The 24007-nt window shown below is 41.0% G+C and overlaps 1 protein-coding gene across 2 annotated transcripts; it reads right to left on the reverse strand.

The window, feature by feature from the left end:
• Window positions 1-145: 145 nt before the first annotated feature.
• NSG1 (neuronal vesicle trafficking associated 1) lies at window positions 146-22781 on the reverse strand. Of its 2 annotated transcripts, XM_088163132.1 has the most exons (5): window positions 22492-22781; window positions 21921-22071; window positions 18377-18493; window positions 8024-8134; window positions 146-2774 (listed from the first exon to the last, which is right to left on the reverse strand). In XM_088163132.1, exons 2-5 carry the CDS (start codon window positions 22047-22049, stop codon window positions 2574-2576), a joined length of 558 nt encoding a protein of 185 aa, XP_088019258.1. In that variant the 5' UTR covers window positions 22050-22071; window positions 22492-22781; the 3' UTR covers window positions 146-2573. The 2 variants fall into 2 exon arrangements, with proteins under 2 accessions (XP_088019258.1, XP_014738679.1); XM_014883193.2 differs by lacking the exon at window positions 22492-22781 and having other exon boundaries at window positions 21921-22072.
• Between the last annotated feature and the right edge of the window lie 1226 nt (window positions 22782-24007).

Consider the following 24007-nt stretch of genomic DNA (forward strand, 5'->3'; position numbering starts at 1 on the left):
AAAGAGCTGTGAATAAAGCTACAAGCTGGAGCAGAGCTGACAGAAGAAAAAACAATCCTGGTTTTGTCACAGCCACCCACCTGTGCTGTGCAAAGTCCAGCTCCCATCCCAGATCAAGAGAAAACTGTTACTGTGCAAAAGCATCTACACTGTCTCAGGCGTTTATTTCATCACACCACTTCAGTACACAGTGATCACTTTGCACATAAATGACCTTTACTTCTAATCCTTTGAAACTACTTGACTCAAAAATCAGCTTCATCTCATGGTAGTAATAATGATAAGGAGTCAACAAAAGAGCTTTACTTGTAAGTGAAGAGAGAGAATACAACACAAACAGATTGTGCAATGAAACAGATGTTCTGGGATGCTGGAACAAAGCCAAAGGATAGACAAAGTCAGACTCCTCAAAGTACTAAGACTGGGAGCAATTTGTAAACTAAAGTCTGAAAACCAAGTGTAGATAAGACTCAATAAACTCCCTCCTGATAAAGCAGAGGGAAAATGATTTTGACTTCAAGAAGCATAAACAATCTGTTTCTCCTAGATTGTAAGGCTTACTAATTTTTATTGTTTATTGTTAAGAGGAGAAAAAGAAGTTGTTTCTCATCAGTATTTACTTATGCATTAAAGTTTTTATTGTCCTAAATTTAAGGGGAGGAGATGTATCGTGAATTTCTATTTAAGACAGTCTTGGGAAACAGACCTTTCCATCCTGTAAAATCTGAATGTCCTCTACAAGTACGTTGATATGAAATGTGTGTGTTTTCCTGTCTCTCTTCTGAATGTATATTTCTATACATTTTATGCAACAGGCAACATCATTCTTATTCTTTACTCTGCACAGAGTGAAAATGTCAAAAGTTACATGTGAATTAATTATATTAATTAAGCAGATGCCTGTTAAAAAATGCAGACATGGTATGCTTTAAAGATCTTAACAGAAGCTTGGTATTTTAAACGCAGAGAAAAATTTGGCACATAGTTTATTGCTTCTTAGGCATTCCACATACCATGATGACTTAATAAAAGCCTTTTACAGCTGCACTGTGTAATGCACATTTCCTGTCAAATTTAGACATTGAGTCATAAGGGTTATTTTTACTGTATTGGGATGACAGGCTTCTGCTGGAGAAAAACAGAAGTAGAGCTGACCACATTAGATCGTGAGGAACAGCCTATACTGATGTTTTCCCTTCGTTTTTGTACCAACTCTACCAAGAAAAAAGGAACTTTTGACATGTCCACTCTCCCTTGTCCCATTCGTTACATGAATGAAAAGGCAACTTACTTGCCCAGATGCTTCACATGCTTTTGTATGTTAAATTAATAAGATGTCTTTTTATAATGTATATTTAAGATTTATAATAAAAATGAAAACATGATTTCACACAAAGAATAGGTAAATTTGTAATTACAATGGAACTTTTAACGTGCATCCACAATACTATGTTCCTCTACATCTTTTCCCCTCCCAAGCCATACACAAACAGTTCTACTCTTCACTCGGTTTCACATAGAGCTTTAAGAGCCAGTTGTGGTATCTAATATGCTACTTTTTCACTTGTGATCCTCCATGTTCTAAAAAGTATCAAACTGCAAACCATACATAAACAGAAAGCTCTAACTAATAAAAAGGGAAAATGTGGATGTAATACAAGAGAAAATTTAGACATATTACTCCTTCAGCTGTATCCAACAAATGCCATAGTGGAGTACATGTACTGTGAATAGGCTTTTTGCCTCTTTAGTATAATCAAAAGATGTCATTTCTCATTAGAACATCCTGAATATTTTTTATGCTATCATCAACACCCACCACTAAAACTGCCTGTGTTTTTCCAAAATGCCTATCTAGTTTGTGTTTCAGTGCACATCCTTACCAAGATGCTAAAGCCACAGTGGAAATGCAGTTAAATCCTGTTGACAGCAATAAGAAAACACTGAGCATGCCTTGTTGCAGAGAACTTCATTATCACTTACAAAAAACAGTAAAGGAAATATAAGGAAAAATGCGACCTGACAGTTTCTTTCTTCATACAAGTCATTACATTACGCCCCGATGTCAGTGCTGACTATCATTCTTGCTTGAGCCCAAACTAAACATTGCTTACAGCTTTCAGCTAAACAAGAGATCACTCTAGTTATGGCTGGGGTGTTTCAGTTTGCAAAATGATAAAGAATTCAAAAACTTAATAACTTAAGTATCTGTTCAGACAACAGAACACATGATTTATCTAAGGTCCAAGCCCTGAAAATCCAGTGACAAACTCTATCAGTATCCAATAAACTGCAAGAACATATCTAACATTGGAATTTTTTTTAACATTGAAAATGGTGTCAAAGCTCTACAGCAATGCTGATATGCACCTGGGGTTATGCCCATGAATGTTCTGCAGCTAGTTTTTGTTTTCAGTTTTTTTCTTTTTTGCAAAGCAGTATCAGCAAACAGAAGCAGTTACACCATAAACATGAGTAACCTCTAAATTATCCATAATTATATTTAATGAAAAGTTCCTTGAAGTCCCTTAGATACCTTCAAATGACATAGTTTTAATAATTAGCTTATCATACTAAGCTGATTTCTCAGCAGCTTCAGTCTCCTGTTCAGACAGTTTCTCTTCTGACAGTACTGTCATCCACGGGGACACGGAGCGCGTGATGGTTTGTTTGGCCAGGTTGTAGTGGTTTATGACTGTGTAAAATTTCCCTCGAGCACTGGAGTCTTGTTCAGAGTAGTAGTTTTCCAACCCAGCTGGAATGCACTGATTATTCTGAAAAGAAAATCAATTGCTTAGATTTCAGATATGGCTCCCCGACACACATGAAGCAGGTTAGGGGTTTTCTTTCTCCTTTTCCTTTTAGTCAAAGCCAACAGTCATTTTCTATGAGTCAAGATGCAACATGCGGCAATTAATTACAGTATTGTCCTACTGTGTTGGAAATGTTCTTCCCTGCAATCCTTGAACTACTCCTGCATTTGCCAGGCAGACCAATCTGGGTTTATATGCCAGAATAATTAACGTACAAGAAATGTGCTTGGCTAAAATTCTCTTTGGAAGTATTCAGTGTCCAGTTCCAGCCACATCTTGCTGTTTATTCCTGCCCACCAAATTCCAACTGTTTGGATTACAATTACAGCTGTCTGTATCCTACTGTTAGATTAAGTTCAGGCAATTTACCCTGATGTTTACAGTCTGAGGGACAAATATTAATACAGATATATTGGTGCCAAGGTATGAACAGTTTTACAGCCCAGTAGCTCATACATTATAGGGAAAACTCTGTGGGTGGCCAAGCATATGTGCAAGTGTGTACACACATACAAAATACTTCACTCCTGATTGTCAGAAAGATGTAACCAACAGCAGGCTTTTAAAAAGCTCTCTGGAGCTGTGAGACTACATTATTTAATTTCCCAAGACTGTGAGAGCACTAAACAGAACCTGATAGATGCTCAGTGCTTTGGAAAGTGAAATAGGTAATTTAGAGAGTAAAATAAAAGTTGAATCCATTTTGCTGTCATCTTAAAAGCTAAAGTGAATGTCCCTGTGCAGTGTGTTTGTCACAGGTATCATCCAGGAACTCTTCCAGTCACAGTGCAGGAAGAGCCTACAGAGAAGCTCATTGCACCAAAGAAAAAAGTTATTTAGACATATACTGTGACCCCCAGGTTTTGCCCCAGAAGGTTTTGGGGTCTCTCTGCAGATCCTCTTGCCACACTGGCCAGTCCACGCAGTCTTGCCTTATGCTTCAACATGTCAGGACAGTCAGCTGAGCAACTGAATTGACTCCTGTAAGCTAGAAGTAGCTGCAGCTTGAGGAAAAATTGATTTAATCATTTCTACTCTGGCTGTTTTAAAAAGAAATAGGATCTTCAGTCTTCTTCCTTCCAGCACCAGAGGACTGAAATTTATAATACTACAGCACAACAGCTTTGAACTGCTACTGTTCTACTCAGAAAACAAAATTTTACATTGATAATTTCTCAGCAGAAAAACACACGCAAAAATTCCATGGGTTTTAGAACCAGATTCTACCTTAGAAGTGCCCACATTTACTTCCGAGTTGTCTTTTGTCCATGTCAAAAAAACCAACCCAACAAACAAAAAACCATAAATAAGCACTAGTAACAATAGTTTCAAGTCTTAAAGCAAAAGATGGGTGAAGACCCAGCAGACAATCTTGGCTTAATACAAATCTTGCTTCCTAAAAAGGCTAGCATGAAAAAAATCATCAAAAGGTATGAAAGAAGAAAGGAATACTTGCCAAAACAAGAGCCCCACATGTAGTCTTAGAACCTGCCTGCCCCTGATGAATTCAATCACCTGGCACATGTGATGGCTCAAAGATGCCTCGCTGTCACAAGACCAACAGCCCTCCCCCAGTCAGCACCTCACTGGTTCCAGCCCACAGGTGTGACAGAAGCCTCAAAGTGTGTCAGACTCACAGGAGTGCCCAGTTTCCACAGCCACCCTGGTTCCCTTTATCTGTAAGCTTTTGTCAAGGCAGCAGCCAAGGCAAGTCTCCCTCCCAGTTTTGTTGAAATAGCACCACAAAGCAGATGTGATTTAACCCTGGCTAAACAGCACCTGTCTTCATTGAGCAGTGTAAGTCAACGGAGGCTTTCCCATGCTTATAGCCAATGTATTTGCCAGCTGCAAGATTGGGACCTAGATTTATAAAAACATAATCCAGGAATATGGAATAGAGCTATTTGATATACATATTCATATACATCAACCATGTTGTCTTCTGGAAGTATTCTCCATGTTTTATCTGGGATAACTGACACTACTATTGATGTGATAAAATGACTAAGAAGCACATAGACACAGACATATTTGTAGTGATTATTTCACTCAGTCATGGGATGTAATCACAATTCTAAATATTTAAAGTGGGGAAAGGAACACAATCTATTGAACTAATGAAATCTGCCAAGGAAATTCAAGCAAATATAATTATTAGATCTGAAGACAAGCCAAGATTACTGACAGTCTGAAAAAAAAGCTACAGAATCTTGTGTTGCCGTCAGAAGCAATTTGCTTTGTAGCAGGCAAAAATGACTCAGTAATGGGTTTTTTGGGGGGGCAGGGGCCTTATAGTCAAAACATCTGACAGAAGAGCCTAAAGAAACACACATCGGTTTCCCTCTTGAGTACATTTTTGCTCCTGGGATTTCATGCTTCTAGAAAAGATGGGAAAACCTCTCCTTTTACTCACTGCCCCTTGTGTACTGCCTAAGGAGAGCCCCTTGGCTTAGTTCCCAGCCAAGGCAAGCCATGCACACCAAGTGACTGAGTGATGGGAACTGCTGTTGATTATTACCCTGCCACTTGCCTGAGACTTTCATGTATGTAGAACATTTAATTCCATCCTTTTTATTTGTTTCCGTGGTTCCCAGGTGAGAGAAGAAAGGCCATGAGGAGAAACTGGGGTGCTCCAGAGTGACTTGCCAGTCTTTTCTTTTTTTCACAACTCTTCTATTTTAGAAATTAGTTACAGGTTATGGCCTTTGATACCAGAGAAAACCCTGGTTGCCAGTCTATATCTGGCTGAATTAAGATGATTCCTTTTGTTCCTTTGACATGAAGACCCCAGTGGTATTCAGTTATAAATAGCATCTTCTGTCACGTTAATTTTGCTGGGTCAGTAATTCCCAGTTTAACAGATGATGGTGTGGTCTTCAATGCACTGAAATGATTTTGTTGTACTGTCCACAAATCTGTCAGAATGCAGGTGCTTTTGCAACAAAAGCTAAAGGGTAACAGATACAGTACAGAACATACTGAAACCCTGGGGAAATTCTTCAGGATGTAAGTGCACTCAGGTTTCCGTGGTGAGTCTCACCAGTAGGTTCTGATGAGTGCTTCAGAGAAGCAATCTGCACAGCAGCAGTACTAAGGCTGTCTCAGAAAGCTTAAGCAAGCACAGAAATAAGACTGCTGTACAAAGGAATATGAGCACCTTTTTAAGCACACCTTCGTGCCCTGGAGGCGTAGCATAGCAGAAACCTTTGGAACTGCTCCATGTATGAGAGCATCAAAGCAGAGGAAACTGAGTCTGACTCAGAGCTGTGGTTAGCTCAGCCTTTATGCAGAGATTCCTGCAGTACCAGGCTTCTTGAGGCAGGCACACCTTTGCCCTTAATGAGGAAATTACTTCAGCATCTAAAACCTGGGAACATCCAGGCCAGAGAATGTTGAGTCCACCTGAAACATGAATCCAGTCCACAGAGACGCTGGTCACAAGGTGACAGACTTCATGCTTCCTAGGACATCTGTGACAAGCTATGCCATCACATTTTATGGACTCTTCCAAAAAAAGACGCAAATAAATACAAAGTCATCTTAACAGTAGTAATTTTCAGGCCTTGTATCATTTACCAAGATCCTTATCCTGTAGAACTCTTTCTTAAAAGAGTTACATGACCGAAGATGCTGTGTCTCCTGGCATTATGCCATCAAGCAGCTGGAAACGAATACCAGCTCCAAGAAAACCACCAGGAGAGTAACCATGATGCAGCCCTGTGTATGTGCTGCACCTTATAAACAGAACATGAGCTATGGGACATTCTGCCTAACTTCTGTCCCAAACACAGGACCTGAAAGAGAGAAACACAACCAGACTCTGGTCACAGGGTAACTCCAATATAGCTGAGAAAATGTTCTTTCCTTAAGTATTTGTGACACTGGCAAGAAAAGCCACAAGAAGCCAGAAAGCTGCAACTCAAAGGAGAGGACAACTCGGTGTGAAAGAAGGCAGAAGCAGGAGGCTGTTGCTAGACTCACACAGGAACATGTAACTGGCTGTTCCTGTCAAGTCAGGATCTCATCAAGACAGGCCTGAAAGGAGCATAACAGTCCATATTCCAAACTGCTCAATGCCAAGAGAAAGCTTAGGGGAAAAAAAGGCCTATTGTCCCCTGAGATATGAATACAGAGGGGTTTCAGTGCCTGTCTGAAACAACACAAAGCTAACAGCAGAACCAAAAGCTGGATCTCCTGAGTTACAGCCAAGTATTCTAACCACAGTATCTTTTGCCCTTGAACAAAGGGGAAGCAGTAACCAACTGAATGCTCTAACCTAAATTAATCCAGAAGGGCATCACTGATTATAATTTTGGACAAGATTCTTGTAAGATATTTATGTGCTTGAAGTGACAGATAAAATCCTGAAAAAGACTGCTGAGGAGTGCTGAGGCAGCCATCCCTTCTTAAATCCTTTTGAATTTCATACTGGGTACGCATTTGATTTATTACATGACTAAATATTATTAAAAAATTAAAAAACTAAAGGGAAGAATGCCATTATCACTGCTACTTACCTAATTACAGCCAAATTCAACTCTGCTAAATTTACAACTGGGAAGTCAATGTTACTTTTCTGACTTTCAGCCCAGGTCATAGCAAAGGAGCCAGCACCACCATCTCACAAAAATAAAGTGAGCCCAGCCTCCCTTTTGGTTAGAACCAGTATTTTTTACAATAAATGTGTTTTCTCTTTTTTGGCATCACTTTTGGGCAGTAGGGCTTCGAGGTCACTGTTCTAGAACAAGAAGTTCTTCATACAAAAATAACCCTGAAGTAACTCTACTACTCTTAATGAGAACATCACTTTTTCTTTGACACATATTCCAGATTTTTTTCTCCACATTTTATCATTTTCTTATTTCCTAAGACACAGTAATTTGAAACAACGTGCAACATCAAACCATATGACCCATAAATGAGGGCTTTGTCCAGACAACTACAGGTGAAGCAAGTCTGAAAGATACCAGTGTTTAGACTTTTGCTCTATTTTCAATGTCTAAAGTGTTAGCAAAATAACACTATTAATATTGTGCAATAGTAAAACTTCAGTTATAAATTACAAAGCAAAAGCATAGCAGGAAGCACACTAACCTATGTAAAGAAACACCAAATCTGTGCAATACAGCATGCCTTAATCAAGGTTATGCCTAAAACAACACAGAATATTCCATACTCTACTGTTTTTCAGGAACGAGTATGCAATTTACCTTGAAAACAAATCCTTCTGGACAGGTATGATCATACTTGTAAACCTTGTAGACTACCAGAAACACAACACACGTTAAGAATGCAAGGGCAAAAAGGACCAGCACAGTTACCTGTAAAGAAAAATAAAACATACTTATGTTAGTAATGCACTGCTAATTCTATTGCTTATTCTGCTGCTTGTTACTGCAGGCAGCAGAAGTCAGCTGTGAATGCACTTTACAGTAAAATCAAGCAAAGGATAAAACCAGATGCTTAATTATTGAGGGAGAACAGAGAAACAGCACGTAAGTGCTTCTACCCTGCCCTTCAGAGAAGAAAGAGGATCATCTGGGCAGCGGCCCATTGCCTGTATTGCAAGGCTTTTTATGATTGCATTTCTGTTCAAGGCACATGAGGTCAGGACACACCAAGGTAGCTTCTGTCTGCTGTTTTTTCAGTAGGTGGATGATGTAAGTCTAAGTCTAGTTTATGTCAGCTGATAAGCATGTTTGTTTCCCCTGTGCCTGTCCAAGAATGGAGTCGGGTGGTAATAAGTTAGAATAGGTGGCATTCAGAGGGGACTTGCAGGGCATGGAGAAAGTAATGTCTGCCCTCTCTTGTTAGGATTAGAGTTTGTTGCACCTGCTCTGAACTTAGAGATAGTTACACCAGTAGTTTGGTGTGTTGGTTGCTCAATGCTCTGTAATTTATAGGTTGAAACAGCACTACTTCATCACACAGAGCCCATACAGAAGTAGTTCACTGCCAGATCCGTAAGGAAATGCACCATGTTCGACACTGGGCTGGCCTCCAGGAGTTGTGTGGCACCTCTTGTCACAGTGCTCACAGAGAAGCCATTGTCACAGACAGCCTTGCATGGCTTTTCACCATGGCCTTCAGTACCTCCCTGCCCCTGAACTTGGGCTGCAGAGAAGTACAAGACACATTCAGACGCATTTTGGTGGAAGGTGTGAGCTGAGCAAATAGCATTCATTATCTGGGAAAGTATCCCAGATGTGTGTTTTTATTATTCTAAAACTTTTAGGCATGGAGATTACACGGTAAGAGTGACTGAGAAGAATTTTCTTTTTGGCAAGTTAGAAAGAAGCAGGAATGTGCTACAGCATAAGAAAGAGTAATAAATAGAAACAAACAAGATTATATGATTCATTTTTTAAAGCAAAGCATAATATGATCTAAATTTTAAAGTAAGATGAGTAAACCAGCCATATACATCTTCTGAAAAAAGAACTTAGGCATATCAAGGTCAATTAATTGAAACAAGAGTAATCTGGTATTTGAAAAAGCAAAAACAACAAAAAATCGTAGCTTTGCCTCTTGGTAAAAACAATCACCATAAACCCCCGTTTTGATAAACCTCTAAACTAACAGAGTTTGCAGCACTGCAAGCTGTGTGTGGCAGTGGCATTAGGACATTTCAAGACAACAATAAACTTAACGGCCTTCTCATCCTGTGAAAGCAAATCTCATCATGGGCAGACAGCAGCAAGTGCTATATTTCCTGGCTGAAACAAGGTATTGTGTGTTGCTGAAGCCAAGGATTTAGTAAGGATTTTTGATTTAAAGAAAATAAGCAAGAAAAGGGAAGGCTGGAGTAGAGGCAAGAGGAACTGCAGATCAAAAAGTAACTTGGCAGGAGAAATGTGCATATTAATTTAACAACTGAAATGAGACATGGAGCAAAGGATCTTTCTGGAATAGCAACATGTTCAATTTCTCAACAGTCACTGGATTACAAAAAAGAAAAAGCATTCTTAATTAATCTCTGAAAACTTCACATTGACAACAATTTTCATATCTAATTAGTCTTGCTCCAAGTTTATTACTTGTTTGCATGCACAAAACTTAACATGGATAGCTCACTCTGTCTTGCCAGCCTTGTATGTTCTCCTTAAATCTCCCATGCCTCAGTATGTCCTGCATGAATCCAAGAGAAAAAGTACATTTTCACCTTCCTTTCTGGTCATTCTCTGTGACCCAGTTTAATAACAACCAACATAACAGTCGGACACACGTCCCCATTCCTGGCCTAGCTATGCCCTAGCTCAGCTCTTCCCATAGGTTTTTTATCAGGCTTCTGACACCACACAGCCTTCAGCAAAGGCTGCTCCCTTTGGGAACACAGGCATTGGCAGAACTGCTGTGGCACAGATCAGCTCAGCCCGTATTTGTCTCCACAACACATAGGAGCTAAGTGTTTTAATCCTATTTCCTGGCCTTTCTACTAGCAGCCAGTAGTAGAACTGTAACGTTATTTCCCAGCTGTAACCATTCTGACGTATGGATGAGGTCTGGGGAACATACTGAGACAACATACCAACAAGCTGTTTTGTAATTGAGACTAAATGTTAAGACAGAAAAAACTGCATTTCCACAGTCACTGCAGGATCATTCTTCAAAGCTTCAAAACTGCTCAGAGAAGTAACTGTTTCTTAAAAGAATATGAAAGCCCAGTGTTGTGCTGATTGCTGGAGCCTGTCAAGTTGCAGAGCCATGGCCTCAGGGGTGATTTCCTGAGACCTGTTTTCAGTGACAGTGTGGAGCTGTGAGTTCTCACTGCTTGTACAAGTTCTTCCATTGACACACAGTAAATAAACCATGGGAAGAGTTCTCAGGGGTCCTGCTTCAAAAATATCACAGAATTTTTTTCTCTCACTTTATTTCCTAATGTTACTAATTTTGGTATTAACATGTAAATTTTTACTCTCATTATCTCCAATGATTGGCAATCATACTCCATTTGCAAATCCCTAATCAAGTAAGCTTTTGTCTCCTTCCTATTAGGAGAGAAGCTCCCTTCTCTTAGCATCCTTCAGGATACGAGTAACTTCTATTTAAAGACAGTTGCAGAAAAAAATGGCACAGATGGAATCTAGCAATAGATTTCTTTCCAAGGTGATTGTCATCACCTGTTAATCCAATCCACTTTTCCCTTTTAAATTGAAAATCCTTTTCTTTCTTCTAATAACCATTTTTCTTCACTCTCATAATAACCCACGACTGATGGTCCACAATGGTCAGATCCCCATGTTCACTTCTGAACCTGAGGCAGTCAGCTTCTCACCCTGAACTAACACAGTGCAACGCAACCTCTGTGCCTCACCTTCTGAGCCCTCTCCTCCCAGATGCTTTTCAGAAATAAATGCATGAAATAAGAGAAGGCAAAAAGCAGGTCTTCAGACCACAAGGAACTCCAAAGCTGTAATTTATTACTTTCTTCCCACAGCAACTTTGCACATTTGCTATAAACTAAAGTTATTCTCTTCTTCTTACCAACACACTACTCACAACTTGCCCTCTTCCTCAGGCAGGAGCAGCTGCAATGCATGCAACATGCATCACTTCCCTCCTTCTGGAAGAAAATCCTGAATCTCCTTTTTTGTGGTAGCCAGCTGGCAATGCAGGACCCCACACAGTACATTCACAAGCAGAAGTCTTGTGAATTACTATGATCATTCACTGCCACATACATCCTGCAGAACTCCAAGGTGACTGTCACACCTCAAGAGTGATGGGCTTTTAAAATACTTTTCTTGAAGTAACTATAAGATAGGACAAACAACCATTTCTTTTAACTAGGAATTCAAAGTGTGATTTTGCTTTCATCTTGAGTGTGACATTTAAAGTTAGTTTTAAGGGGATCTGGCAGTAAAATGAAGCGAAGAGAGAAGATGACAAGATATTATGTATGTGGCAGATTTCTGAATAGATTGTAAGTGAAGAGCAGAAGAAGGACAATGTCTAGCCAGAAGCCATTAGAGCAATCAAAATGAGAGATGACTAATGAATGAACTAAGTATACCCACAGCAAAAAACCTGTCTTCAGACTCTGTAAGCAGTCAGCTGAACAAATTAAACTCACCATATCTGACAACTATCCTATCATCTAAACAGCTTTTGATAATGCCTTTACCATAAGATCTAGCAGATCTTCCCCATCAGTCTGTGCCACTTTGCCTCAGCTGCAAAAGATTGCAAATGATATCTTCTCTGCCTGGCTACTGCAGTCGCCTCCTTCCTCCCTCCATTAATGGCTACTTGGACTCCCTTTTTCATCAAGCTGGAATACTACAGCAAAATTCATCAACTGCACCAACAGTGCCTGCTTCTCTTCACACCCTTTCCTGGTCATATTTCAAGGCATGCACAAGTCTACCCTTTTTGCTCCTCTCAGCTCCATTCATTTTGCTGTTTATTTTATCCCACTGTCTCACTAAAGCCTGGGTACCATTCATTTCTCCTCTGCCTTCACTTCTACTTGTCTAATGTCTCCTCTTGCCTGAGATTCTTTGATTAACTCACTCACACTGTGCTGTTCTGCACTACATATTCCTTCATGCTTTTTCTTCCATCAGCACACAAATCTATGTAGAAGCATTCCTGTTATTAGAAGAACTAACAAGATGTGCAGTGATTTTCACTGCTCAATCACTGGTCCTTGGTCACATCTCATCTCTGCTCTACATCTATGCATTATCTATTTCAACTGCAGCCCCTTGGGAACAAAACTTTCATTTCTGATCAGTTTGTAAAGTGTGAGGCACAGACTTGCTGCCAGCACTTAACAAGAAGAGTGAAAACATAGACTTACAGAGCACCTTTCATAGGAAATGATTTATAACCAATTAATGCTTTGCTCACGAGTAAAATGCAGAGACCTCTGGGGTGAAATATAGCAACTCTGTACAACCACTTAGGACAGGAAATTAAGATTATTGCTATCCAATTTAAACTACAAGAGAATTTTAGGCAGACGGCCTGTAATTACAACAGATTGTGTCTGGCTACATCCCACAGACAAAAATTTGTAAAATGTTGCACTGAGTTTCTTGTTAATGGCCATGACCTCCATTTCACCTCTCTCTACTAAAATCCTGCATCTCCAGCTACACAATGCCCTCTACCATCATGTCAGAGAACACAAAAATCAGCTTTCCACTTATCACTGCTTTTGCAAAATTATGCCCTTGTTTGCTATTACCTCAGTCTGTCCCTGGATGTTTAAATGAAAAACATGTCTGAAACAACACACTCAAGGATTAGGAAATGTTCACCTTGTGGAAGATGGCAATGTGAAAGAAAAAAGGAACATTAACATCTATACATGCAACATTTCACTCATCTTCAAATACTGAGCAATGCAAATCACACAGAACACCCTGGTGCAGTGCCCTGTACTTGCTATGGGAATATACAGGATGACGAGTGACTCCACAAGACAACCAGGTGCCTTGTTTCAGAAGAGTATTTATAGCATTCCATGTCATGTGTAGCTGTATGACTGGTATCCATCTATTAAACTCAGCTTCTTCACCACAACATTCCCATTCCTTTGTGCTCAAAGGGGATAATACTTTGGGGACAGATTGTACAGAAAAAGCAGTAAACATCAAAACACTGTCCTTCTCAAATAGAAATGAAAAAGAAGAGACAACTGTCTTGGGTGCTTACCTGGAAATGACTGGGAGTAGCAGCAAAAAAGGCAAAAAAAAAGGCAAGCAAATTCATGAGGACAGTAACAGAACAGAAGCTACAGAACCCGAGCTTATTAACAGCAATAGGGCAAGACAACAGGACCAGTCTGCAAGGGAATTGATTAATGAAACCTGAGGGACACAGTTACACAAAAACAGGTTAACAAAGCACTGGCCTTGAGATCCTAGAACTGCAGCTGAACTCAGCTATTCATGGCAATGTTCCTGTCATCTTCGATCACACAGCATCATATATTGTGTTTCTTGACAACAGGGATCTGAGGAAGCAGTTCAAGAGACCCTGTGGCACCAAGATAAGAACCTTACTACCTTCCCATACAAACCCAGAAGATATTACTGAGGCCAGGAAAAAGGCTCCATGATGTTATTGGAGAGGAAAGGTTATTTAAGTGATGCATCTGGAGAGATCCACATCTTCTGTGTCACCCATGTGACTGGTTCTGTTCCAGTAAAAGGATTTCTGATGGAGACAGTGGCAGAGGACACCTGACCTATAGCAGGGGAGCTATGTTAAGCATCCACTTTACTTAAATCTTTCAGCTCTGACTATAAAATTCCTTTCAACCAAAAATTTAGCAGGAGGATTGTCAATGTCATATCAGAGACTATCAAACATTAAAAAAAGGAGAAGTGACAGTTGCCATGCAGTACCTTTACTTACATCAATTATTTTACAGCAATTGTTACACTAAAAGAACCACCTCCTTTATTTTTATTATTTGAAGTAGTAATGAAAAAAATTTAAACCTGCCGAACACTTATACTTGTGAGCAACTTCAATCCTGTGAGTAGTTTCACTGGAGAAAGAACTACTAATGACAGTAAGTACCTGTCACTCTTCTAGCACTGACAGACACAGAATCTACCTAAGGAAGTGGTACCTGTAGAGGAATCAGTTGACATCTGCTCTTAACAGACTTTTAAAGTGGGAGCAAAGAGCTACTCAACACACAAAGTAATCACACAACAGCAAAGACAGAACTGTTCCCCTTGTTTCTGATTATTTTTGCAGCAATAATAATCACTGGCACTACTAAGAAGAAGTATAAAAGTGTTGAGGCAGAAACATGTTTGAAGGATGCCCCTTTTAAGATAGAAAAAAGGCCTGAACAGTTAGATATATGTTGCATACATTTTTACAGTCTTAAAGCAACCAGGTAAAACTGCGAGAACTGATCTTGAAGTTTCAATTCCTCTTCCATAACCTCATGCAGACATCCTAACAGCTGCTGCCTGCTCAACAGTACATGGTTTGCATGGTCTTGGCACAGAGATAAGCTTGAGGCTTTGGCTTTGCAGTTAGATCTGTCTAGAGATGTCAAGGATAAAGTCAGAAAAACGAACTTTTTTGAACAGAAACCAATGGCTAAAGGCATATCACAGCTTGAGTTGATTTAAGGGCTTGAAATTTATTAGGAAAAAATCGGTGATCGTTTTCAAAATACCTCTAAATACTCTTTGTTGAGATTTTCTGAAAGATAGAAAAAAAATCTTGCTTTGCTACAACAGATTTTTTTTAATTGGTGTGTTTGTACACAACTGCCAGCTGTAGCCCAGTCAGTGGGTGCCAGAGTAGACATCCCACTACAAAATCCAACTGGAGGTTGTAAAAACACTGCTCTGTCAATGGGGGAGGCAAAGGTTTGGCCTTGGGTAACCCAGACCATCGATTTTCTTCTGCCCTAACTTCCTCCTATGTCCTAATTCACAAGGATCCTTTGTTACTCTGTAGAGTGGACAATTTACAAGAGAGAAAAATCTGCCTTGTTCAAAGTTGCTTTCCAGATGTGAAGAACCAAGTCCCCATATCAGCCTACACTGTTCAGAGAACAAAAGCAAGACTTCTGTTTCTCAATGGGAAATAAGTGAAAAAATCACATCTCCCTTGGTGTGGTTAGTGCCATAAAAATAAATTAAGACAACAGGGTTCTCAGAATCAGGAAATTTTCACATTCTTTGAAAGATTCCGATTTGAATTCAGAATGTGGCTTCATAGAGGAAAATTATACTTGCAGTTTTCTTTGAAAACATTCAGCTCTGTTGTAATAACTCTGGTAGTGTGAATTGAATGCAGAAAAATACATTTTATAATTGATTATTCAGCAGATGCTAAAACACCAAATGATCTACATGACATATGCACATGCTGGAGTGACTTCATTTGTTATATTGTATAGCTTCTCAAGAACAACAGCTTTAGATGATCTGCACTGCTGAATCCCAAAAATACAATCTGCTTTGTCATTATTTAAGAAGTACATCCTAGAATACACATGTGAATTATTTGTAAATATGACTGACTTGCTTTATTTTTAGCACAGTGCTTGGGCTGTGTCTTGTGGCAAGCTTGTGCATTGGTGATGTACCACACTGAAGTCATTAAAATGGCATCTGAAAGTTTTTACATGAACACAAGCCAAAGTCAATATCTCATCAGTTAAATAATGCATTTCATAATTACAGCAAATATTTAATTTTCAAGCAAATATCTTTTTGCTCTCTCTAAATCAACAGCAGAAGTTAACATGATGGTTCACAATTAATAAGGACCCAGGAGAAAACCTCACACAATCAGTACTTTTCATCTACATATTTATGAAATGTTATCAGCTATTCATGTAATATTTACTACTGGGAGTGGTGAATACAACAATCGTCCCTGCTGGAGAACTAGTAATTTCCTTTAGAATGTTGCAAGCAGTGTAATTCAATTCTAAAATTGTTAAATAGAGATTAAGGGACATTTTTAGGACCTGAATGTTCTGCATGAACATTGTTTCCAATTAACTGAACCAAAATCTTCCTAACTGATCAATCTCCATACTCTTCTTTGGAAACCTAGACTTGCAGCCACAATGTGAATCACCCTGCAATTCCCAAGAGATACCAAATCTTACAGAAACCTCTCTCTGATGCAGTAGTTACCTAGCAGCAAAACCTAGCAACCCTGTAGTATGAGATTAATCCCAGAGCGATCATCATAAAGTAATAAAAAAATAATCTTTTATTTAGGTATGCCATCCAAAGATATACAAAAATGCAATGCAAAAATCCTTTTATCTGTTCAGCTACATAAATTAGAAAAGACTACCCAAAAGCACAACAAGCTATTTATTTGTTTTCAGCAAGATCTCATTCACTCAGCTCTCTCAACAAAGATACCCCCCCCCCCCAGATTTACAAAAGGATGCACAAGCCTTGTAGATGTGACTAAGACATTCAAAACTCTTCCTTAGCTACAATTTAATGTTTCAGCAATTAAATCCCTTAGGCCCTACTGCTAAACCATAAGTGCAGAGCTCTTCAGGTGTAGGCTCTGCTCAGCTGCTTGGGACCAAAGTCCTCTCAGGGCACTCAAACTAAAAACTGTCTATCCTTTCTCTTCTACAACATAGTAAGCATTTTCCAATCACCTTCATGTGACCAGGACACACACAAAGACAGCCACACATAAGCTCTCCTTGTTCTGAGCTGTCCATTTGCATTTACCCTCCCCTCACCTGAGAGGAAGGGGATTACTCTCAAGGACTGGGACTATGGTGCCAGGAGGATAAAGACAGAATGTGAGTCAGAATGCAGCATTTTCCCTGAGGAATGGGATGTTCTTGCCTCAAACCAAGGAACAGGAAACGCTGGAATTATATTTCTTACCTCCTTAGTAAAACCCTACCACACCCCATAACATCTCTTCTTGGCTGTCTGGGGTGGGAACCTACATGCTTCACTATATGGCTGAAGACTCCACCAGGTGAATAGCACTTAAAACATTTGTCACAACACTCTGCAAAGTTCCTGTCCAAATACAGTCTAATCCCTCCTTGAGCCTTCACTTTGTTTGTTTAGCATGATTCCACTGAGAGCTGCAGCTTTTAGAGCGCTGGTCAGGTACAATAGTACCAAAATCCCTGTGTGTGCCCTAAAACTCTTATCATGCAGATAGAGTTAAGAACTGTGCAATAGAAAGAGAATCCACACGTTCACTGAAACGCCCCTCATACTAAACGTTAGGCTTTCCAAAGGTATTTGTACTTGTGCATTGAAGAGTGTCGTTGCCTACTACTTAGAAGTGCTTTGGTGTCTTTGGGTAAGATGCCACATTAAAAGCACTGAAAACCTGCTGTCTTACTGTTAAAAGAATAGTGGAGCATGAGCTGAAGTGCCAACTTTCCTGCTTTGCTTTAATTACACAGAATAAGAAAAACTATTCTCTAGTAGGAAGGGGGAAAGGATATTCAAGTCTTGCACCAGTTAACATCTCAGGTTTTCTATGGGACTAATGAAGGGATTGTGTGTACACCATCTGAGTCAGATTCTTGCTGAACTGCACTAACAGGCATCACTAAACCATAAGATTAAACTGGACTAGGAAAGCTGATAGGAAGGAGTTCTGGTATATATCCCTGGGTTGCTAAGTCATATATTTAACTACAAAAAATACATAATGGATTATGACAGTGCTTTTAAGAGAATAGTTTCGTCCTAGTGATAAATAAGAAGCCAAAAAGAAAATAAATGTTCTAGTGGTTCTTGTCCTTCAACACAAACAGAAGTTTTATCCATGCCATGAGCACTCCCCTGTGCAGCCCACACACACCCTGGCATGCCACGTTCTGAAACCCACACACTGACAGAAATGCCTTCAGAATTCATCTGCCAGTGAGGGATTACAACCAATAATGCTGCAAGATTTGATTTTGCTTCTAATTGTTAAATACTGAACTATTATAACATTGAATTAATTTTTCTCATGTCCAGCTATATCCTGTTATAGCCAGTTCTGACTACAATCAGCAATTGATTTTAAGCACCTCTGCCAACACAACTGAGTCATTAACATCTTCACATTGCAGTGCTTACCTTAAATCTTTCTGAAACCCCTTCAGTGATGCTGATTGTGAATTCAGCTATTTTAGGAGTACGGAACTTTCCCTTCTTGCGATCAGGTTCATATTCTGTTTTTGTTTTGACCACAACCTTTAAGAAAAAGAATCAATCACAAAACTGTCAACTAAAACTGGCCACAAAAACCTTAATTATTCTTCAATTCTTTTATTATCTGCTTACAAGCACATCTAGCAACATATCTGTTCCCTTCCCACTTTGTGCAATTCTTCTTTGAATGCTCTAAATCATTAATTATTTTTTCCAATATATCAATCATCAACTAACCTCCCTCTCAAAGTGGTTTTGATGGACCTACAGCAAGACTTGTTATGCAACAGTTTCACAAAGGTTCAGTTTTTTCATCTGTGAAGATACTGTGCTCTTATACTAGGCAAGGAGAGGTCAAATTGAAATCATGGACCTTCTCACTTTTTAGAGTTTGGAAACAGACACCTCCATTTGCTTCAGGAAATTCCATTAATAGGATTTCAAACTGGATACCAAGAGGAGACTACTGAAGAGTACTCATAAAAATCTTGCAGATGATGATGCCATATCCTTTGATGGCAGGACTCTGAGTTTTAAAAAAAAGTGAAAGAACCCATGTAGTCTAGTTGCTATTCACGATGTGACAGACTATGGCCCTTGGCACTCTTATTTTTAACATCTAATTTCTGAATTATCAGCTGCAAGCAGTAAGATGCACATGAACCCTTGTGTTAATGAGATTTCTTCAAACACCCCAGGCTCTTCAGTTTATTCCTTGCTGACTCCAACACCTTGCTATGAACTACTGCCAAAAGCTGCACAATTTAGCACCTTACCTGTATTCCCAAAATATTCAGTACGTCAGTCGTACCTCTAGTGTTCTCCTAGGCATTCTAATCATACAAAAATTTTACATACTTAACCTATTTGCCTCATTTTTGTCTTCTGCATTTTTCAGGGAACTTTTTTCAAGTATTGTTCTCAAGCTAGGGTACAGTTTATTGTAGTGATGGTGCTATTGCAATTTTTTCAATTTCCTCGGTTTTTCCAAGGAATAAATATCTACTCTTTTAGATTTTTGAGAATCAAATTCTATCTTTAGCACAGCCCGCGGTATTAATAGCAAATACATTAATCACAGGGTTGGACAGTGGTTAAGAGCCAGACACTGAAATGACAAGCTTTGGGTTCCCTTCTTCTCATTTCCCTGAATGGTACCTAGAATGTGTAACTGTACCTAGACTCAGTACAATAAAGTTTATTAGACACTTGCACAGTATTACACATATTTGTTCAGGAGACAGGTTTAAAAACTACTTACCTATTTTCAACTACAATTAGTAAGATAGTAGTTATTACCTATTTAACTTTATAGCTGCCCAACAGCATCATGGAAGTTAAATGCCTGATGATTTCTGGAATGCTTTTTAACATTTTAGTTCCCTTCCTCCCCCCTTTATGTTGTATAATCTCAGGCAACTCAAATCACATTCAGCTGACACTGAATGTACAGTTCTAACTGCTGGGTTATGTAATGTCTTCTTTTGTTTAACATATCTAAATATGAATTTAAATCACTTCATCCCTTTATTTTAGAAACTGTCAAAATCATCAAATCCTTAGCACTGTAGTTACTACTGTTCAAGAAGTTATGCTGCACTGCCATGCTAGAGCCTTGCAAGTGAATAATAAGCATAGATATATGAAGTATGTACTCCTATTCATTATACATGAGTGTCTGCATACTTCAGAATTTGATCTGCATGTCAATCTTCTCTTAATACTTTTTCTTTTTTTTCACGAGTTGCTCTCCTCCTGCCTTTGAGTCTCTAGCAACCAGTAAAGAGACACTGACATGACTAACCAGTTACAGAAGGACACCAGCAGGACCAATAAATTTAATCTTCCTCCTCTATGTTTGCAAAAGGAAAAGAAAGCTAATATACAATTGGAGAGTGGAGAGCAGAAGAACCAATCAAATATTCCTTTATTTAAGTTTCTAGCTTAGCTGGACATTTGCTTTCATTCAAGGCAAATGCCACCCAGGTGGGAGGAGTTCTGCCCCATTCCAGTAGGAGCAAACAGGCTGGTACCGAACTCCTGGGTTCACTACAGACGCTGTGCTCAGGTTAAAGCTATTACCATGCAGATCCCTCCTTCAGACTTCTGCTTAGCAGTGCAGGAACAGAACTAATTCCTTTGGTCATTGGTCCTTGGTAATCAGTTATATCCAGTCACCAGTTGGCAGATGTATCAGACACGGTAAGACTGAGCTTGTTCTAAAGCCTCGGGGTGTAATTTTGTCCTCAGTTACAAGATTTACACCCATGTAACTGAGGGCATAAAACGGACCCTCAGGCTCCTGAACAGCTGTTATGGCTTATTGCATTTATGCCTGCCAACTGGTCACCACACACAACACAGAATAGTATTGATAGCAATTAAAATGGATGTCACACATTTATTTGTATTGCCTACAAGCAACGCACTACCGAGGAAAATTTTACAAGCTAAAATTTTTTACCCTAAGTTAAGATTATGTGAATTTTTTTGAGGTTTGAGGAATGTATAGCTATCAGTTTAACCCGAAGTAGAATTCAGCTTGTGGAAGACACAAGGCCAAAAATAAAAACTGTATGAAGACCACAAAGCTTTTTATTACCAGATGGATGTGGGAAATTACAAGTAAGACTCCTATTTAAACAGGATACTGAATACCCTGAAAAAATCCTACTCCTGTGTGCCTTGTCTGTAGTAGCACTTACTGAATTCTTTCTTGTGAGGACAATAAACATATTTACAGGCTATCACATCACCTCTCTAAATCTTTAAAATTAAATCCCTAATAATCAAGGCATTTAATGAGGAATGCAGGAAGCACATTTCCCTTCTAACCTATAAGCAGCTCATTGGACTGCCCCCTCCCAGCTACAGAGGATATCTGAATCACCTATTTGGAGGTTTTTGAACAAAATTAATTTGCCAAGGAGAAGACTCAATGGCCTGTTCTCATCTCATTATTTCAGCTTGTCTGGGGTTAGCATTAGTTTCTACTGAAGCACAGAAGGAAAATGGAAGTGCTCTCTGCTGCTAGCATGCCCATGCCCATCTTACAGAGAAATAAGGCAGGGCTCTATTCCCCCACCAAGGGGGCATTTTCTGGACAGAGAAAATTCGTATTATTCATAGAGAATACACAGGACATTCTAGATGCAAGAAAGAAAGATACAGAATAGGAAGGGCTACGACAGTACATCATAGAGAAGCTTGTATTTGTACAGTACATGTTTCATATAGCAGCACTGAAATATCTACATGCTTATTGCTAACATTTCATACTGATTTTTAATGCAAATCACCATTAATGGATTTTCACGAGCTTAGCTGTTTGGGTTTTTCCTTAGAGGGAACTACCATGCCTTGAAACACACCATATTTTATGTAGTTTCTTTACCCATAGCCTATTCTTTTGTTGTTTGCCTGAGATTTGGGTGTGATTCTCCAGGCTGGAAACTAAAGCCTACTGTACCTTATCAGGAGGTGGGAATTGGAGCTGATTGACATCCAGGGGTGTGATCAGGGGGATGGTGTCAAATCCATCCTCCAAAAGGGGCTGCTTTGTGCTCTTCTCGCTGAAATTATTCCCCAGTTTCACCATTCTTCCAGGATAGAGGGATTTTCTGCTGGCACACACAGGCACACACGCACAGAAATGCAAAATATCAGAAACCAGACCTTTTCCCAGCCCTCGGGGGACCCGAAATACCTTCTGAAAAAAAAAAAAAATTAAAAAAAAAAATACATGTGTTGGTCGCTATGACTCGGTTAGGTATTGGCGTTCTGGGAAGTACGAACGATGAGCAGAGCTTCTACTACCAAAATTAAAAAGCCCCCGAACCACCACGCACACAAAGCAGCATCCCAAATCCCCGACACGTCCGCCCGGTGCGAGCGCTGCCGCCGGCGCGGCGCGGGGCCCGGTGCGGCATCGCCCGCAGCCCGCGGGGTGCGCACGGCTCGGCCCCGGCGCTGCCCTCGGCCCTCCCGCCCCGCGGCCCGGGCTCCCCTCGCAGGCAGGGCAGGGCCGTGCTCGCACTCACCGCCGCGGCTGCCGGCCCTGGCTCGGGGCGCGTCCTTCGGCCGCTCAGCGATGGCGGAGCGGGGGGCGAGGCGGCGGCTCTCCCTCCGCGGGTGGCTCTGGGCGGCCGCAGCGCCGGGGCCGTGACGCAGCCGCCGCCTGGCTGAGGCAGCTCTGGAGCAGCAGCAGCACAAAGGGGCCCCGCGGGGACGAGCGGGCGGCGGCTCCCCTAGCCGGCGATGGCGCAGCGGCAGCAGGTGGAGGGGGCGGCGCGTCCCGCCCGGCCTGCCCGGCCCCCGCGCCCCTCCCCGGGCGGGGCCGCGCCGAGCCCTGCGCTAACGGGGCTGGGGCCGCCGCCCTGCCCTACCCTGCCCTGCCCTGCCCCGCCCCGCCCCGCTCGGCGCTGCCTGTGCCCGGCGCGGCGAGCCCGGCAACCCTGGCGAGGATGGTGGAGGTAGCGCGGGCGGGGAAGCTGCGCTAAACCGGGCGGTGGCGAGGGGCCCCGGCCCTGCCGGCTCCGCTCCTTCCTGAGGGGAAGGGGCCGGTGTGCGGTCAGCGCGGGGAGAGCCCGGCGCCGTGTCCGCTCTGCAGCGCGGGGGGGATGCCAATACTGGGGCCGGGCTCCCGTCACTCCAGGGCAAAGGCGCGCTGACTGCCGAGCCTTGCAGCCGAGAGAGAGGACATCTTACAGCTCGGCTGGCTCGGGGCGGAAAAAACCCAGAGTGATTCATATTCACTGCGCTGTCTCCTATAACCCAAGGCAACCAGCACGCTCCTCTTGCAGTCTTGCAGGTGCATTGCTTCCCAGCCAGCGGAGCGAAAGCGCTGTGGGCGATGCAACAAGTGCTGGGCTGGTAGGCAGCTCCGAGAGAGAAGAGGCAGACAGGTGCTCAGCCTAGAGCCAGTTTCACGCTTCAAAACCAGCCAACCTCTTCTCACAGATGCCAGCATGAGCAGTCTCTCTGCGTGCTTTGTTCCAATTGCCCAATCCAACATGCATCCCGTTTTCCTGAGGTCAATGGTCTGTCATGCTAAAGGCCCTTTCTGGCTATGGCACAAAGCAAGTCGTGTCTCCAGCTATGGATCATCCTGTCTATCTCATTTATTTCTCCCATCAGTGTTCTGTCCTGAGTAAATAAAGTGTAAAATAAGCTTGTCTTACCTGAGTAACATTTCATAAATCATACTTGCGTGTGTTAAGTAGAAGAAAAAGAGTTTCATTTTATATAGAAAGTTGCACCTGTGACTGGAAATGAAGGAGTTTCTCAGAAAACAAGAAACACTTGAATTCTTTAACTTCGGCAAAGCCCTTGTTTTAGAAGTGTTCTTGAACAGAACAAATGAATAACGCACAGATGGATGAGTGCAATCCATTCATTTGTATGTGAAGCTAAAGTCATACAGAATCCAAATGACATCAAAAGTCCAAGTGATGATCAGAAGTGTATTTGACAGTATACTATAGGGAGCCCAAATAACACAGCAAATGGTTTAACAAATTGGCTGACTAGGTTCTTTCTTCTCTAGCTTTTGTGAAT

Source organism: Sturnus vulgaris, chromosome 4 (assembly GCF_052056855.1).
Source record: "Sturnus vulgaris isolate bStuVul1 chromosome 4, bStuVul1.hap1, whole genome shotgun sequence".
In the NCBI taxonomy this organism is placed as follows: domain Eukaryota; kingdom Metazoa; phylum Chordata; class Aves; order Passeriformes; family Sturnidae; genus Sturnus; species Sturnus vulgaris.

Coding starts and splice junctions, on each gene's coding strand:
- NSG1 (XM_088163132.1), bottom strand. CDS start 22,049: ATGGTGAAACTGGGGAATAATTTCAGCGAGAAGAGCACAAAGCAGCCC. Junction 8,135..18,376: donor GGGTTTCAGAAAGATTTAAG/GTAAGCACTGCA, acceptor TTTTCTTTACAG/GTAACTGTGCTGGTCCTTTT. Junction 2,775..8,023: donor CAGAAGGATTTGTTTTCAAG/GTAAATTGCATA, acceptor TTTTCTTTTCAG/AATAATCAGTGCATTCCAGC.